Source organism: Chiroxiphia lanceolata, chromosome 5, assembly GCF_009829145.1.
Source record: "Chiroxiphia lanceolata isolate bChiLan1 chromosome 5, bChiLan1.pri, whole genome shotgun sequence".
NCBI lineage: Eukaryota > Metazoa > Chordata > Aves > Passeriformes > Pipridae > Chiroxiphia > Chiroxiphia lanceolata.
Window position 1 is genome coordinate 66,234,547 of NC_045641.1, and position 19,706 is coordinate 66,254,252.

Sequence of the window (19,706 nt, forward strand, 5' to 3'; positions counted from 1 at the left end):
AAAAATGCTCATTTTCTTTGAAAAATGGTTTGTCTTTTGCTCTGAAAGCCTCTTCAGTTACACATTTTCTACCAGTTATACTAGTATTAAACATTTAGCCCTCTGACAACTCGCTGTTTTAAGTGTAGTTGGTTTGACACAAACTGCAGTGCCTCTTTGCTAAATTTATACACTCCAGAAAACAAAGAATGACACTGAATCTTGAATTAAAATTGTAACATGCACTTTTCTCAGATCACTCCTTGGAAAAATTCAGAAACTTGCCAGTATCATTTTTACTCTCTAGACCCATTCTCCTTTCCTTTCTCTGCCAAAGGTTTTTGCATAACTGAACAATTCTTTATATTAGATGGAGCAGATAAGTGTACTCCCTCCCTGCACTTTACCCTTATTGCTTACTTAATCTGTAAGCAAGTTTAGGACAGAACTGTTTCTTACATCCCCTTTCAATTTTAGCTGTGCCTTCTAAAGAGATTTTGTGAACAAAGTTAAGCAGACTGAAAAAAATTCAAACAATCTATAATGCCATATGACAAAACATTTGCCTGTTGTTAAGATTTTTGCTTTACAGGGAATTTTGATGTAGATCCCTTGCCTGGCTGACAAAAGGGCTGGAATTACTACCTTCTGGTCCAAGTGTCCCAAGATCTTCTGTGGCATCCACAAAACATTGGTTTGAGATGATACAATCTACTGTTTTTCTAGGCTTTCCAATAACTATGTAGATGTTCTCAAATCAAGCAGAAAACTTGTGAAGTCTGTAAGTCTTGGCTACCTTATTTATGAAGCTTTTTTTTTTTTTAATATGTGTGACTGACATTCTGTAGAGCTTTAGATTTTCAGCTTTCAACCTGCCACACAAACTAGTACTCAGCCTGTTACAGCCAAATAATTCCTTGACAACTGAAGAAATGATTCAGAAAAAAAAAAAAAAAGACTATCACTTAATGAAACAGAACAGGAAGAGAGGGGAAAGAAGATGTAATTTATTTCATTTTTGCATATGTCGCAGAAATAAAAATTACCAGAGCTGGAATTAAGAATTCACAGGAGCAGTGGCAGCTTCCCACAGCCATCAGTGACAGAATAATCTAGGCTGGGAAGAACCTCAATAAGGCCATCTATTCCAGCCTCTTCCCCTCCACAGGGGGGTCAACACTAAATTCAGATCAGCTTGTTTAGAGTTTTGTCTTATAACACCTTAAAAGCCTCCAAGGCTGGAGACTTCACAAACTCCATGGGCAAACTGTTCCAATTAGTAATTATTCTCCTCTATCCTTTCCACCTAGTTGGAATTTTTCATTTTATGACTGATGTACCTTCCCAGACCCGCACATAACCTTGGGTGCAGAGGAGTTTCAGCACTGCAGATTCTTAAGTTTTACATTCAGAAACAGAATCAAGGCTGTGAGGAGTTCCAAGACTATATAAGGGCTACCCCTGCACTCTAAATTAGGCACAAGCTTGAATTCCTCCTGGATGAAAGCCTGAATGATGGCCCATTTGGGACTGCCAGAATTGACCCCAATTGCAACAAAAGAAAGCACAGATCTACACGTTAACAGAGTTTGATATTTAACATAATATTAATTTTACAGCAAATATACTCGCTGAACATGCTTGACAAAGTTTGGGCTCAAGACTCCCATAAGGCTTGCTCTCCAAATATCTTTCCAGACAACAAATGCATTTTGTTATCATCTCCATGGAACTCAGTTGTGGAAGGATGTGGACACCTCAATCACTTACCTTGTTGCGTAAGAAGTACAGGAGATGGTGAAAAATCTGTCCAAACACTGATTCTGAATTTTGTTCCACCAAGGATATGGTCTGGGAACCTTGTTGTGACACTCCAGATTTTCCCGGTATTTGTCTTCAAGTCAGAAGCAGGATAGGCACTTCTGATTCTGGAAAGTAAATGTGAAGAAACCACGTCTGAATGGGTATGCATTTTTGATCTCTTTTAAGAATAAAACACAAATTCTAGAAGACACGTATAAGAATAGCACACAGAGAGTTGCTAGAACAAAATTCTGTGCAGAGAAATGGTAGCAACTCAAACTCTGTTTACCCATTACATTAGTGAGATAACCACATATCAGATAGCACACATAACTACATCTTCTACTTTTAGGAAAACCAGCAATAAAATCTTCATGAACTTGACAGCATCACTGCTGAGCTTGATCTCAGTGAAGCCAAAAGGAGTTTAAACAGAGACTTTGGTGTACGCTGAGCACAGTAGAAATAACAGTGCTCAAATATACACTTAAATAACTGAGTATTAACACAAAACTAACCAAGGGCATGTGCTGTGACTAGGACAGCTATACAAAATGAATTCAGGAGCATGTTTCCTATGCAAAACCCTAAGCAGTCTCTATTTTCACAACTTTCTCAAGTCCAATCTGAAATCCTCTTCACCAGACCCTGGGTATTTATATAAATGTCTGTAGAGCACAGTAACTGTTACAGCCATTGAGTCCCTCTGATATATCATTACCTATAAAATATACTGCCCCTTCTCCTTCCAATTACCATGGACTTGCAGAAACTAATTCCTCCTGAGGTACCGTTTCCTAATGAACACTGGTCACAGGTATTATGTCTGTCATCTGAGGATTCAATTTGCTTTTTAAGCAAATACACTTTGCAGCTGCAGGTAAGGGTACATACTGTACCAGCTGAAGCTTTACATTTCACTAATTGCCTGGAATATTTAGTAGCTAAACTTGAACATGCTGTATTAAGCATACTTGCATTCTCTTTTGTTTGTTAGTTCAAGAAGCATTTTGTAGCTTCTGGGTTGGTAGAGCTTTATACCATCTCTGATTACAGTGTCTTTTGAACCATGGTTCTCTCACCCAAAGGTCTTCATCACTATGTTACCCTCGCCTCAGGGCTGCTGCCCAAGTCTCTTAACCATATGAACTACTCTTGTGTGCCATGCATTTCCACAGTATGAGAAGGAAAAAAAAAAGCCCAGGTTTCCAAAATTATTAATAATGCAGTCAAGCAGCCCATTTCTTATAATGAAAAACCAGAGGGCATGATGTTTCAGTGGGGTAGGAGGAAATGAGGCTTGACAAGAGAATCTCCAGCACGAGGTAGCTTTACACTCATCGTTTAAACCCATTATACTACAGAGGCTGTCTGGATGACCTACGTAGCTGATGTCAGTCTATTTTCTTTGTGTGCAAGGTACATATAAAACACTCCCCTCTCACCAAACTCACTCCTGTAAGCTGTTTCTGTGAGAAGGCCAAGGACTCAGTAAGGCTGGAAACTTCACTACCCTTTCTTCCAACATCAAATTAACAGGCTGTGTACACACACATGACTCACCTCCTCGACTTACTGGCAGTCACTTCAAAAACTAAGAGAACCTCATCTCTTTCCCTACCCACGCACTGCTTATATTTTGGGATAATGTGGGGACACAAATTTGCTTTTCATGATTTTCAGTTGAAAATGCATCCAGTTTCAGAAAGCGTTGCTCTTTTACGGCCATCTACTATTTTCATGTGACTAAAGGGCTTCTGGCCTGAGCAGGTGGGCAAAACATGCCCACTGCAAAACTTGGTATGTTTAGGTCTTCCAAAGCATAGCTGAATTATTATACAAGTAGTACATGAAGAAAATCTCGTGTAACTTGCTTTCTGTGCTGCAACAATTCAGTGTATATGGAAAGTACTAACATTTATAGGGATTTGCTGTTTCATAGCATTTCATAACACGATGTATTTCTCAGCAGTGCAGAGCCCATCCCTGAAGACAGTGGGAGGTGGAGAAAACTCTGCATTTTGCAGCACTGAACCCTGAGACTATTGGCTTGGCATCTTCTGGTATCAAACTCACTTCAGGACGTGTTCTGAAGCCACCTATGGATGAATGCTCACTACAGTTATGTTCATAACATAAGTAACTTGATAAAGTGATTTTGCAGACTGATTTATGATTATGTACAACCAAATGTTTCAATTATAGACCTCTACCTGTACAAGTATTACCCAGAGAAAAACACGACAGGTTTCTATTTGAGTTACATGCTGGAGCTGCAAGTATGCATGACACAGAGTTTGAATTATACATCTTGCCTCTGACATATGAAACTGCCAGCAATTGAGATTCATTGGGGACCTTGAGCATCCTTAGAAGGATGTTCATTTGGCAAGACTGAGTATATAAGTTGTTTGAAAATTTATGACTTTTTTGGTCTTTTGGTTGCTGCGACATTTTCTCCTAAACATGTTTTTCTGTTTATTTAATAGAAGGAAAGCAAAGGTTGTTCTTATTTTTTTTTTAAGAGCATTTGCTCGGGATGCACAAGAAACAAGTTCCTGTAAACCAGCAATGGCTTATTTCTATTTATCTTTTAGCCCTGTAAATAAAACCATTTATTCAAAAATCAATAGAAAGCTTTTCCTATAATTAGAATGTTTAGACACTAAAAAAAATCTGAAAATCTGAGATGAAAACTGTCATATGAAACGTGCCTTCATGCATCTGATGGTAGAAGAATTGGATTGGAGTTCAGCCTGAAAAACTGTGGAAAAGTAGAAAACTGAGATGTATGTGACTGAGTATGTTTTGAAGATGACCATCCACCCCATATGAATATATAATATATTCACTGTTAATTTCAGTGCAACATCAAACTGGGTTTTTTGGTTGGATTTTTTTTTCCCCTTCTTTTAAGAGAAATAGGCTTGGCTGACATTGAACAAAATCAATTCATTAAGGTCTAATAAAAATAAAAGCAGCTCTCTATTTTCCAGCTAGTCTTCTGGTAGGAAAAGCATGCATTTGTGCTAACAACTTGACAGTGTGATCAGTGAGTATCTACAAAGGAAAATGAATCTGCACAGATGGTCTAAAAGGTCGTATTTCTTACCGTGCTTGGATTTCAACACAATTTCTTTTTCTGAAGAAGATTAGGAAAGTAAAAAAAGTTCAATCCCATTAAGCCAAGCTATTAACTGTAACGGTAAACAATAATTAAAGGAGGTTTTGTCACTTGCTTAGTCTCACTTTTCATCATGACAGTAGGTAATAATTCTGTTCTCAGTCAGTTCCTCCAACTTTTTTTCCTGCTCTGAGCTACACAGACACTAATACTGTCCAAAACAATGACAGAAAAAGGATCTTAAGTTTTATATTCTATAAGCCACCAACATTGAAGAGTTAAATGTACTTATCACTGATAAGAGGGACAGTTAAGAGAGAAAACATTTTTTGAACTAACATTCCTTTGTGTACTTTAATCTTTAAACCAGAATTAGAAGCGTTTCCTTATTTAAGTAGATATTGGAATTATGGCATTGTTCAGGAATGCAGTGTGTGGTGGCTTTACCTTGGGTGGATGCCAGGTGCCCACCAAGCTGCAGGGGCAGGAGGAGAAAACAAGATGGGAAAAAACCCTACTGGGTCAAGATAAAGGTGGTTTAATAAAAGCAAAAGCAAAGGTTGCATACGGAAGCAAAGGAAAACAAAATATTTATCCTCTACTTCCCATCAGTGGGCAATGTCCAGCCCCTTTCCAGGAAGAAGGGCTTCAGACAAATGTTGTAATAACAAACTACATCGTCATCACCCCTCCTCTCCTCCTCTTCCTTTGTCTCAGCTTTTACTGCTGAGCAGACATCATATGTTAAGGAATTATATGTTTGATCAGTTTGTGCCACCCCTCCTGGCTGTGTCCCCTCCCAAGAACTTGCCTACTCCCAGCCTTCTGGTGAAGGGGGAATGTTGGAGAGGCAGCCTTGATGCTGAGGGAACACTGCTCAGCAGTAGCCAAAACACTGGTGTTTTATCCACACCTTTCTAGTTGCCAAGGCACAGCCCAGCTCTACGACAGCTGCTGTGGGGAAAATTAACTCCATCTCAGTCAGACTCCATACACAGGCATAAACAATCCAATTAATATAAATAAGTGAAATAAGTGATAGGTGGCTGAATGAGGTTTGTTTCATTACTTACTTCTCCACTGCTTTGCAAAAAGCAGCTGTGTTTTCATTACTTCCTTGATTTGCTTCAATCAGCTGGATAGACCAACCTGCACCCTAAAAATACAAAGAGAAAGCAGAGCTCTGTTACACAGATATCAGAAGCAGGATCATGAGGTTAACCTTGCATTTGGTTCCATGAGAGCTACCTTTCATACTTTATCATTCTTCCCTTGATTGATGGAGTTCCAAATAAACACAAATGACCCCGTTTTGACTGCACTCTAAATGCTTTCAGAGAAAAAAAACCGCAAAGTCACAAACCATCAGCTACCCTGGGTAACAACAGTTTTTCCTCTCCATGCAGAACATAAGGAATTATAAAGCTTTCAAAATTCACCTAGTGTCAGAGCACAAATAACTCTAAATGCAGAAGTTGTACATTGAGTGTACAAAAGGGAGAGGGGACAAACTGAAGCTTATGCTGCAGTGCGTTTTAGTCCTTATTTTTCCTCCTTGTGGTCTGTCAGGAAGCTCAGGATCCCCTCAAACTCCATGAACCTTTCACAGAAGTCTCTGAGACAGATAACAGGAAGCCAGCCATGAAAAATCCCCAGATGTTTTCTGTGCACTTTGGAGAGCAGAGGTCTGAGCCACTATTTTGGGTCAGAGGACCCCTTTGTCTGTTTGCCACAGAACCCTTCAGTCAGAACATTACCTCCAGGAAAGAACTTAATACTATTATATCTGCAAGCCCATTCTGTTGCAGGCAGAGACATACACGAGGCTTAACTATGTAAGAGCTTTTAAAGCCTTTCAGAAAGAGAAGCAACTAATAACATGTCACAGAGGAGGAAACTGAGACATGGCAAAAGATTTATTTTATAATTTTAGTAATAAAAGTATGGAAATTTGTAATCATCTGTAGTGGTTTGGACTTTGTCTTCCCCAGAGGATAAGAAAAGTGGTAGACCCCAAGGAGTGGAAACCCCTGGAAGTTTTGAAATTCTGTCCAATGAGCGCTCCTGCAAAAAATGTAAACATATCACAACCAGACCGGAAGAGAAGAGTTGTAGTTTGAGGGAGAAGAAGGTGGCCATGTTGTGAGCCACGAGGAAGGGGCTCTGAGCCCCATGGGGGGGGGCTTTGGCCCCCAGCCCCAGCGGGGGGCCTGTGGGGACCTGGAACAGCATAATGCTGGGCTAGGTGCCTGTAGTTATGCCGGGAGATGTTTTTCTCCATGGGCGCAGAGCAGCAGCCGGCACTGACCGGAGAAACGGTGGCAGAGAGCCAAGACAGATAAGAACTGAACCGAAGAAGCAACAAAGACATGCAGCACCAGAGAAGGGACTCCTGGAAGGAGACCTGAAGGAAAGAGAGTCAGCAGCTGAGTTCTACAGAGTTCTTGGGGGTAAGAACTGATACCAGACCCCCCAAACTCCTTTGAGACCTCCTGGAAGGAGGAAGTTGATAGACTCTTACTTGAAAGAGCCTTGAAGTGCAACATGCACTGCAGAGAGGAGCTGAGAAGCTCGGACGTCCTGAGAGCTCAGCCAGGACGGAGTGTGGGAGGTTGGCCTTGAGGGCCCTCCCTTGCTGCAAGCTACAAAGAAGCTCACAGCCTGAGACAGGGCACAGAGGCCCTGCAAGGAGCTTGAATCTCCTGAAGATACCAGACCGTCACGAAGACCCCCTGCGCTTCGTGATATGACGTGGTGATACGACCTTGTCTGGGGTGACGAAGCCCACGGAAGACCACTCGTTTGGAGAGACGAGTGGCCGAGGGGGATACCCCCCCTCGTGTGTGCTGGCAGAGATCCAGCTATCAGCTGCTGCAAGAAACAGAAGAGACAGAGAGAGCCTGCTGCCTTAGAAGATGCTGCTGCTTAGTGACTGCTACTCTGAAGAAGCTGCTGCCCTAAGAGACTGGAAGGGATCTGTCCTTCTTTCCCTCCTGGACTTTTATTTGGAGGGGAGAAGAGATCTGATCCATTGTAAATACTTATGTCATGGTAGAGATAGTTGTAGTCGTGTGTATAATGTATTGTAGTATTTATTTGTATAGTCATTGTAATATATTCCCTTTCCCCATTCTGAGTCTAGTTGTGTTTTGTCTGGAAAAAGCCCATCTCACATTGGGTTGAGATGTGGGAGGGGGATGGAGTCAGGGAATTGGAATTTGGGCTATCTCAAACCATGACATCATCACAATAACTAATGAACAGAATTTAAGATTCTTTTTGGCTGGACAAGGAAGTGCAATGTGCACAAAAAGATGCAGGCTGGGAATATTAAATGATCACATTATTACCCATTATTTTTCAATAGGACTTGAGCCCCTACTCATTGCAAATATCTGAAAGTGAGCAATGAATGAAACAGAATTGTGTATGGAGAAAATTGATGACAGCAGGGATGAAGTAACAGAATGCATTCCTTGATGATTGAATTCTATCTTTTTCAATCCACAGATTTATCACATTATGCTAATCAAGTCATCTGAACCACCCTTCCCAAATATGAACACTAATTGTGTATTTCTCCTTTCTGGAGCACTCAAAACAAAATCATGAAGTTTGGTCTGATGATTGTACTCAGATAGAGATGTCAGTCTTCTTAATAACTCTGAAAACATTAACTTCTAAAACTAGGTTCTAAATAAACAGATAAATATATTACTTTTTAGGCTGTATTTGTTTTCTTTCTAATATAGAAAAAATAGCATCTCCTTTCACCAGGATATTATGAAGACAGTTTACTATTTTTGAACATCTGACCTGGTGATGACAAGACCAGAGAAATTCAAAGTTTCCTTTGTTACAGTGGACATATTTTGATTAGCACATATTAAATAAAGCCCAGGGCCTTACAACTGCATCCAAGAGCTAAGGATCAGAGTGACAGTATAATTTCAGCAAATGTGAATGTTTTATCTTGCCTGCCTAGGACCTATCTCAATTCTAACTTCCACATATCCTTTCCATTTCACTCTGTAATCTTGGTTCTCATCTCCTACTACTTGGATGCATCATTTACTCATCCTGAACCTCACAAATTCAATCTGCGCTCATTCCTTCTTTCACTGTCATGTTCCACTTTTCCAACCACTCTGATAGTCTTTACTTGGCATCAGCTCTGTCATCCCACAGCACTTCTTGCCTTTTCCAAAACTCCCAGCCCAGTAGCAATGAGTTACTACTTTACAGGCTGGTTTTAATTTTCCCTCTCTCAATTTTCTTTCACTTTTATTTCCCCTTATCATCTCAAAGTTCAGCTGCCATCCCTTTGCCTTGGCTCTCTTTCTATCCTGACATGGTTGTTTCTCCCTGAAGGAATTCCTGTGACCACACTGATTTTTATGCTACGAATCAATTCTCTCCTCTCTCCCATTTCTTCCTCTCCTCACTAAACAGCTCAAATACTTCCCTGACTTAATCAAATCCTCCCACATATTTGATTGTAGTCGCCCTTGACTCAAATCCTCTCCTCTTCCCTGCCCTACAATTCTCTCCTCCTCCATCACAGAAGCGTTTGTGCCTGTTTTTATATGCCTGCTTCCTGTAGCACCTCTTCTTCCCATACCACAATTTAATCTCCTCCTGCTCATTTGTATCCCACTATTTTCTACTTTTCTCATAAGAAGGCTTGTTCTTTTCATCATGATGTCAGTTCGCTTTGGTTTTCCTATCATGAGTAAAAAGCAACAACAGCCTTTTGTCTCTCCACCTATTCATCCCCTCCTCTTTTGTATTCATCACTGAAATTCCAAAATGTGGTGCACAGTATTAGTCTTAAGAGCTCCTGTCCTCAGATATATTTCCCCCTGCTGCCTCCCCATCTGTCTGGGCCTGCACATGTTTACTTCTATAGTTCTCCCTATTCACAGGCACAGAAACAAGTCAATCAAGTGTCTCTTCCCCTTTGCTTTAAGATACTGTGATCACTGGGAGTTAAAAGCAGAAAGCAAACCCAAAATGTCTTTTAATATTCATGGTGCAGAGGTATCCTGTAGGCTATTTCAGGATTCCTATAATGATTCAGAAAGCTAACAAGGACTGGAGGAAAGGGTGGATTTATCATTTTCTTTTTCCTTCTCTATGTCAGGATTTTGAAAGAAAGAAAATGAGGACAGATATAACATCAGAGAGAGTTATGAGAGTCCCATAAGACATGGTTGTTAAAAAAGGCAAAATCACAAATAGACCTATGAACACCTGATGGAAGAGGAAAAAAGATAAAGGATTTGCCTCAAAAAGACAGCTCTAAGAGTGTGTGTCATAGGATCCAGCTTCCACAGCTATAGCAGACGTGTCTGTTTTTAGAAAATAATTATATATGCACACATAAGTGCATGCAGAACATGGTGAAGGCAGGATATGGTATGTTTCATCTGTCAGGATCAGAATACGTCAGCCAAGCTAGACACAATCATCTGGTTCAACAAAAGAATTAGATTCAGCATAATGTATTGTTATTTTGAATCTCAGGTTTCATATCAGACCATAAAGATTTGTCATCTTATCTCTTTCAAAACACATCTTACTCTACATTTCTGTACTTATCCTTCTGTGGTAGTTTTATGGTTCAGTGAGCCAAAAAATTAGCCTACTGGAGCATTCTAGACCATAATCTAGATTCTCTTCTGGTATAAAATGCCTTTGCTTCCCCAGAGGCATAAATGTTTTATTTTTCATAAGGTCTTCAAGTTAAGTGCTTCTAATCCACGTTGCAACAGTGTGAGCGAATACACAAAGTACAAGGACACAGACAAGAACAAAAGATTTTAAGGACTGTTAATATAAGCAAATTTCAATACCTCTCTGTCATGTCCAGAACCATGGGGCCAAGCAGGTCCTGTGTTGCATCTTCTGGAAGTGTTGGTGAAACGAGCTTCCCCATTTCCACTTTCATCTCTCCCTTCTTGCCCAAATGGACAGTTGTCTAAGAAAACGGGACATTGAGCATCTGCGTTGTCAAAGCCTATGGGAAAACCCAGACTTGTGTTGCCTCCTTCCACAGCTGAACCAAACACATTTGTGACTGAATTTACACTACTCCACCCACAGAGTTCTCTCCCTTGACTGTCGGGGTAGGGATCCACCAGAGAGAAATTTCTGTAATCAGACAGCAAATAAGATCTGAATCCAACCGCGGGTGACACTGTGCCTTGCTGCCAGTGAGGGACTGGATTTTCAGGGTTAGGTTCTCCATAAGCAACTAGAGGCTGACCATAAAAATGCTGGCCAGGAACATTCAGACCAAAGACATGTGATGAGGAAAAGATTTCTTCATGATGATGTGAATGTGATGAACCATAAAAAAAAAATTCATTGCTGACTTCATCAACTATTCGATCAAATCCTAGAGGGATCTCTCCCTCAGAATCAGAACGGTACACTGGGTAAGATGCTTGGTCCCCAGCCTGCCCTTTATGGAATTCATTGTGTGAGAAAGGCACCCTTCCAAAGTATGCCATGGCTGATTCTTCTTTTCAGTCTTATTAATCTTCAGGAAAGTCTCATATCAGTTCCAAGGTCAAGAGAGCAATGTTCAGAACTGGAGCTACACACCACTGAAATGAAGCACAAAATAAAGGTTAATCCCCAAAATATCTAATATTATGAAAGCAGTACACTGCAGTACACTTTTTTGCTTTAGAGTTTTCTCCACAGGGTGGAAATATTTTCTTCATGCACAGCTTGAATATTCTTTTGCCTGATCCTTATTTCCAGACATATTTTTATTATTACTATTGTTGTTGCTATTATTAAATAATAGTAATAAATAATAACAAATTCATTCTATTATTATCCTTGACTCCTAAATATAGCAACAGGATGCTGGAAACAATTGATCTAAATATTAAGATACTAATTCTGACAAACATTAAAGAAAATCTCTGTGGTTTTTCCATTATTTTTACACTTGGATACCACACAACGCAGGGACATAAACCAAGTAGTTAGGAAAGCTCTGTAATAATGGTTGTCAGTTTCATTCATATCTTCCTCTTCTTTGTACTTCAAATTTCTTCATATTCTACCACTTTTTATCTTAGTGTAATAAAGTGAAGAAAGTTAAGAGAACATAGAAGACATGGACCTCCAATTAATATTCTAAACACTCCACCCTAAAATCTTAGATATGGCATACAGAAAGGGGGGGGGGGGAAGATAAATAAATCAATTTCAGCCTTTTTTGTTTCTTTGTTTTACAAAACAGATTTATCTTCAAAGCCTGAGGCCGTATCTTCTTTAGTGAATTAGCAGGCAAGGGCATGAGCTTCTGCAGCAGCTCACCATCATTTATGCTGTTACTAGCAAGCTTCCTGACCTAATTTTGGCATGTGCCAAGTACTCCTCTGGTTCAGATGGGCAGCATGTACTGGAAACTGCTGTCAGCAGGCATGAGGGTATCTCTTTTTTTAGGAAGGGGGTTTAGTTCTACAATCACAATCTATTCTGGGCCACTGGCCCTCAAGGCCTTGGCCTGTTTCATTTACTGATACAAATGTAGCCTAAAAAACACAGATGACGCAGAACAGCAATACTACATACAGCACACTGTTGTGCTAGAGTACTTTATCACATAAACGAAACAGAAACATCTGATTTAATAATTCAATGAAAAATGTATTCCCTAGCAGGAAAAGAAAAAGCTATTGAGATAAAAAATGTACTCAGAAATTGCTAAAGCTTAGCTCCACAAATAGCTTTTCCATTATGTCTCCCAAGATATTGTATAAGTTTAGATAATAGCACCTTGCAATGAAAATCTATGTTACAACAGAATGTACACACACAATTTTATTTATTTTTGTTTCATTTTAAGTCAAACTCTAGGTGACATAAGCTTCTGTCACCCACCGTGGGGAATGAGAAGCGAAATGAAAACTTAAATGGGCTGAAATGAAATCTCCAACTTAGAGGCTGAACTACTCTTTTAAGAACTCAGCTTAGTAATGCCATGTGTTGCGTGCTTTGGTTTGCTTTAACCATGTTGAAAAAAAGAAAGGTGTTGGTGAAATTACACTAAGCCAGATAACCAAAATGACAGACACCATTTTGATTTGTGATCTAAACTTCAATTACAGTCTTTCCACTTTTCTCTGAGAACAAACCCTAAAGTTTACTATGTCTTTATCTAAAGATGGCATCATTTTTTTCAGAAAAAAAAAAAAAGAATAGCAACAGGAATTGTTTGTATGAAATTGTCCCCATTTACAACTTCAGTTGTAAATTTGTAACTTACAGTTGTAAAGTTGTAACTTACAGTTTCATTTCTACAGCAGGTAAATAAAAGAAGGAAAACAAGAAAGGAAAGGATATAGCCATTAAATCAAGAAGTCTAAGGTCTTTGATTCTTTTTTGACCCATCTCAAAAACTGGAATTTAAGGAAAATTACAAGATAAAATAATGATATCTCTCTCCAGCCCCGTCTTCCTTAGAAAAGTTTGGCTGCCTGGAAGACTATAATTGAGGCACAGAAAATACATTACCTTTTACACCCTTTCAGCTCTTCCTAAAATATCTTGTTTACATTTCAAACAAATTTTGTTAATGGTGACACATAAACGTCTAAAAGCCAGCCTTGCTCATTCACCACTAAGGTTTCATCTACACCTCCGCAACAAATATTCACACACACAGAGCCCACCTCCATCTATCTGTGTATCAGTGTTTATCTCCTGTGCTCTCCATACTGCTCAGGAGAATGATTGCTTCCCCAATGATCTTTAAAAACACAGAGTTTAGCTACAGTGCCCGAGGCTGGTCCGTGTATTCTGCCCCCCGTTCTCCTCGCTGGACTGGGAAGCTCATGTGAGCAATGGGAAGATTGCACAACTAGCTCCCTTCTCCCAGCCTGGATCAGGGCAGAGGAAGGGCCTGGCAGGGAGCAGACACTCATACAGCACTGTTTATAGCATCATGTTTCTTTCATACAGGCTTGTATTTAAAACCAACCATTCAGACAGGAATCTTGGCATGCCGTGCTGTAAATCTCACTGGTTTAAGTCTCACATTCAAGTTCAGTTGGAACGACCAGACTCTGTATTAGGGTCGAATCCTGACCTTTTTCCAAGCAGTATACAAAATTCAGGAAGTGATTTGGCTCTTTGCCTGTCACTATTACATCATTTGAATCCTGCAAACCACATTGATAAAGCTGAATTTTCAAAAATACCTAATGAGAAAAAATTGATATGCTTTTTAAAAAAAACCAAGAAAAAAAACAACAAACAACCTAAGTTCTTAGGTTAATTTTCTTTGCCTTGTGGTTTCTGAACTCACATTTTGGAGGGTTTGGCCTTTTTCCTCCTACAGCTACGAACCCTCCCTTTCCTTTTAAATGACAGCTGCATTTTCACATTACCATGTGGTTCTGGGATCAGGGGTTTTAAGAGAGAATCTCAACAAGCGTTCTAAAATACTCACTACAAACCAAGAGACTTGAAAGCAACACACAATGCTCACAACATGTGAGCCACCCAAGCACATGACAATACTTCCCAGACTTCAGTATGCACATGCATTCCACAAAGCCTGGCGCACTGTGGGCTCACTTTTCCGTTTCACCGGAGCCCAGGAGGAGACGACTGGGCCACTTGCTAAGTGGTAAGAATTATCTGTTGCAACTTCTTACCTGAAACACATAATTTGTTTGAAGAATATTCAGTCTCCTGTGTTTCCCTGTTCACAGACACATTTAGATGACCTATGTGCTTTCAGTATCAAGGGGGTGTAACTTTTTCGTCAGAGGCCTTCCTTCCTGTTTAACCGGTTTACCACGGTGATGAGTCTTTCCCAAGTCTTCCTTCAGGGAAAGTTGAAGCAGAAGTAACAATAAAAAGGTAACACCTTATCTGTTCCCTTTCTCAATTTGGGAACCCAACCATCTCTTTTTTTTTTTTTTTTTAACAGGGTGGTAGGTGATCTCACTTGCAGTACAAGTTTCACACATGCTTAAAATAACACCTTCACTGAGGGAAAGACTTGCCTCTTAGGAAGACTTCTGCACAAGAACAGGATTCAAAAACTTTACTCCATCTTCACACAGCTTCCATCTATCTGTGCTGGTGGCACATGCTCTGAAAGGAGCTCCCAGTTCCACTCACAGGAGATGGAGATGGGACAGATCTTTGATGGCAGAGAGGCCCTCTGGCTTTGGCTCCTCAGTACACAGAGCTGGGGTAGTCTAATGTGGGAATAACCTCTCCTATGCTGGGATATTTCTCAGGGACCAATGAGGACTTGGCCCTCCTCACAGGGCCTGGTTAAGAGCTGGAGTAAACACAGCACTGGTCACGTACATCTTCCTAGACCTCAAAGAGCCCAGGACCCTCCATAAAAGGGAGCAGCACAAGCTGCTCCAGGCACAACACAGTGAGTTCCCCCAGGGACCATCTGCCTTCACACTTCATACCATTCCTTAAAAAGGTATAAATTGTTCCACTCAAGTGGCTATTCAGAACTCAAACACAATCCCAGCCCTAGTCCAAGCCTGTTACTTCAAGGTTGTTACAGGCAAGAAAATACCAGCAAAAGCAGTGAGGGAGTAAGTATCAACAAAACAGTATTTCAGCTACAAAAAGCCATGCAGTAAGACTGAACAGATTAGGACAAAGCATTTAAAGTTAATAATTAATATCAGATATCTTATATCTGATAAACTGAAGTAATAATTTGATAAAGCATTAAAGGAGAAACCCTGCCCTTCAAAGTATAAAAGCAGTCAATGATGTCATTGTGATTTAAAAGCAGTTAGACCAGGACAAAACTTATTTCAGTTGGTGAAAGGTGATGCCTTTTTTGTCATATATTCTCCAACTCTTAAAATGTCAACTTGCTCCACGAACAATTTGGTGGCATTTGTGCTGTACCGTAGTCATTGCCAATGATTACTGTGAAGTGATCCAGAGAGAGAGGAACACACCAATTTTAGGAGCTGCCATTTCAGAGTTTATGGCAGTGTGATGCTGCTTCATCTCACAGTGACTGGACACAGCAAAAGGAGGAGGATCGAGAGAACAGGAAATATGCATGGGAAGAACTCATATTCCCAAGCACACACAGAGGGCGATAGGGATAATACAAACTGAGGTGGGACCTGTCCCCCTCTCTCCCCACGGTGATCTCCACGAGAAGGTTACAAAGGTTTTTCCTGGGAGACTCTGAAAATTTTCAGAGTTGTATTAGGCTTTTAAGGTGGCCACTATTTTTCTGTTTTCCGCTTCCCATCAAAGGAGTAGGCAGGAAACTGCTGAGTCACTTTCTACCCTAATTCCTCCTAGAACTGCCAAGAACTGTCTCCTCCTCTTTTGCCGGCGTGGGGGACAAAATCTCTAGAGACAAAGAAAACTGGATACTCCCCGGGATGTTTCCTTTACTTCTGTTAGATACTCTCGCTGCTCCACCCACCGGCAGGAGCCCACATCTCACTCACTCCTCATTAACGAAGAATCGTGGATTTGATTTAGCTATGCATGAGTGTCCTTGTATAAGCCAGGTCTCAAAAAGCTGCAGGTAAAGAGCTGGCAAAATAATCACTCTACACACCCCAAGCTGGAATACAGCATCTTCAGTAGGCTTTTGCTGTCAGTGTTGCTTCACAGTACGAGCTTTCCCAAGCAGCACCCTTGCATTTGAAGCCTTCAGGCTTCAAGTAATACGGGGCTTGCAAAAGGAACGCAGCAAAGTTTTAGCAATCTGTGGGGATGGAAAACTGGTTGAACAGAGAGCCAGTGAGGAAACGGCTCCATTTCATAACTGATCCGTCCTTCTGTGTTACTAATCTCCAGTGCCACCTACTGTCACTTCCCTAAAACTGTGAGGCAGGGGACAGACATAGCTGTGTCGAGCATAGTGGCAACTAAGCTTTATGTCTGGCTACAGGGAATGTCATCATATTTATTGCCATCCCTGACAGATACGACCCCTGTCAGAAGGCTGCTCTTTATGGGAAAGAGTCACAATTGCTGAGGTCCTGCTCGAAGAGGGTGTGAAACTACTTCTCCTAGATCAGTGCTCCAAAGTCCCGCTGTACCAAGGTGATGATGAATTATCAGCAAAACTACATAGATACAACAGGTTTCATCCATGTGCTGGTGAAAACAAATGCAAAGGTTTGTTGTGTTTAAGCAGCAGATGAATAAGAATTCTGGTTAAAAAAAAATAAAAAAAGAATTGTTTTGTACTATAGGCCCTTATTTCTTTCTCACTTACAAGCTTCATCAAGCAGGGGTCGTGCCTTCTTACCAGTTTAGCAAAACCCAGGAGGGTAGATGCTGCTGGGCAAAGAAAATAAAAGTTGCGACAAACAATACAGTGGTTGAGTAACTGCAAATGATTCATCAGTAAGGGAGACATTTTCTGCAAAGGGCAAGAAGGACTCTTCAGTTCTGAAAATACTCCTCACCCTCTATTTACTCACACAGAACAAGTCTGGGAAAGAACAGAGAGAGAAGAACAGAAGAGAAGTAAAGTTTCACTTTTTCAAGAAAAAAAACTGAAAAAAAATTGTTTTACATAGAAAACATTTTCACAGGCTCTGCTGACACCTACACCTAATATACAAAGTTACACCCTCCTGAGGTTTGAAATACGCTATTGTGAAAGATCAGCCTTTGCAGTCTGCACTCACTGACTGCAAAGCTAGCCATGACTAAATGTAGACTACAGAATTTAATCTCTCCTTTTATTTGAACATCTTTTGTACTTTGATCCTCTGAAAGGAACAGTGCACTTCAGCAGAGTTGTTTCTGGCAGAAACAATTACTCCAGCTTTAAAAAAAATCAAATGACTGAAAACGCTGGGTGCTGAAAAGAAGAAGTCTTAAGGCAAACATCTGAAATATACAGTTAGCAATAAGATAAGCAGGTAGATTTTATGCGTATAAATACAGGTATAAACGCACTCATATATGTAAGGCTTATATACATGTATCTAAACATACATGCATAGGCATACAAAACATAAATGTGTGCACATTTACATGTATAAATAGATCTCTCTGTAAAAGCCTATAATAGGTGTATATCTATAAATGCCTATTAAATGCTAAGTGACCCAAGAAAAGAGTTTACGTGATTCAGAAAAGAAACCAGGCCACCTGTTTCAGATGAGAGTCAAACATCCCAAAGCTGAGAAGTGCTAAAAGCCAAAGCTCTTGTTCATAAGGCACTATAAATTTTACTCTGTGCTGTTTTCTTACCTTTCTCTTGCCTTCTCTGATTTTCCCACTGTTTTCTTATGGTATTGCTTTCGTCTCCCCAGTCCAACGTGGCTTTCTGTGAAACTCAGCTTTGTCATTCCAGGGTATTCAATAGGGTTTGTTGACCTTTCAGAAATTGTTCTTTATCATAGACTGTTCAAATATAAAAACAGTCTTGTGATACTAACACACTGCTAAGATAAGCTCCCTAGCCACTACAGCAGGCTTTGACCTATGGAAAATGTAGTGAGCTGGCTCATCACCCTTCCTAAGACCCTCTTCCATTGCAGTTTGTGGTGCATGGGCCTCTACAGGGTTGCCAGAGCAGAAGGAGGGCAAAGAAGACCCCAAAGTACAGAGCTTGATCACTCAGTCTGGCAGACCTGGGCCAGGGCAATGTTGCCATATTAGCCTGGCCATGCTGTCTCTGTTAGTGTTAGTACAATTGCCTTGAAGAGGACCTGACTTAAACATGGCTTTGAATTCAGCTCCAAAGTGACCCACACGTGAGAGAAGGGAAAATGAACCACAGTAGGACTGAGTCCTTTTCTCTTATGGGTGCCACAGGTACCTTCAGGGAAACCAGTAAAATTTTAACACCTTTTGCTAGGTTTATACTATAAACCAATATATATGAGATGCCATAAGCTAGTATGTACTGTAAACCTAATATAACATTTGAACCAGCTTTACTGCCTTTATCAAAAAAACCAAATTAATTACTGTGTAAGCATAAAAATACTGGTCAAGGGCAGTGATTCTGCCCCTCTGCTCTGGTGAGACTCCACCTGGAGCATCCAGCTTTGGGGTCCTCAGCACAGTAAGGACACTGACCTGTTGGAGCAAGTCAGAGGAGGCCACCAAGTTGATTAGAGGGATGGAGTACCTCTCCCATAAGTAAAGGCTGGGAGAACTGGGATTTTTCAGCCTGGAGAAGATAAGGCTTTGGGGTGACTTAATTGTGGCCTTCCAGTACCTGAAGGGAACCTACAGGAAACATGGAGAGAGACTATTTACAAGAGCCTGGAGTGACAGGATGGGAGGGAATGGCTTCAAACTGAAAGAGAGTGGGTTTAGATTAGATATTGGTAAGAAATTCTTTACTCTCAAGTTGGTGAGGCACTGGAACAGGTTGCCCAAGGAAGTTGTGGATGCCCCATCCCTGACAGTGTTCAAGGCCTGGTTAGATGGGGCTTGGAGAAACCTGGTCTAGGGAAAGGTGTCTCTGCCCATGGCAGGGGGATGGGAACTGGATGATCTTTAAGGTCTGTTTCAACCCAAACCATTTTATGAGTCTGTTAATACACGCCCCTAAACCCAAAGAACAGCTTACTTACACAGTATATCAACCTTATTTCAATTTGCCTTTTCTCAAGGATGCTTTGCTTACATCTGCAACAAAGCATATACTGCAGTACTGCAACATCTTAATTAATGCAGTATTTCTGAATTTTCCCTGAACTTCTTGCACATGGGCAGCTTCTTACATCTTTCTTCCGATTTTAATTGTACTGTCATAATTGCTCACAGCATGACTGAAACTCTGGCT

The 19,706-nt window shown here is 40.6% G+C and overlaps 1 protein-coding gene across 1 annotated transcript in view; it reads right to left on the minus strand.

Moving 5' to 3' along the window:
* PIK3C2G (phosphatidylinositol-4-phosphate 3-kinase catalytic subunit type 2 gamma) overlaps window positions 1-11,421 on the minus strand; it is a 197,099-nt gene extending 185,678 nt beyond the window's left edge. The window contains 3 exon segments of the mRNA XM_032689057.1: window positions 1,750-1,907; window positions 5,980-6,062; window positions 10,762-11,421. Coding sequence (XP_032544948.1) covers window positions 1,750-1,907; window positions 5,980-6,062; window positions 10,762-11,421 — 901 coding nt within the window.
* Between the last annotated feature and the right edge of the window lie 8,285 nt (window positions 11,422-19,706).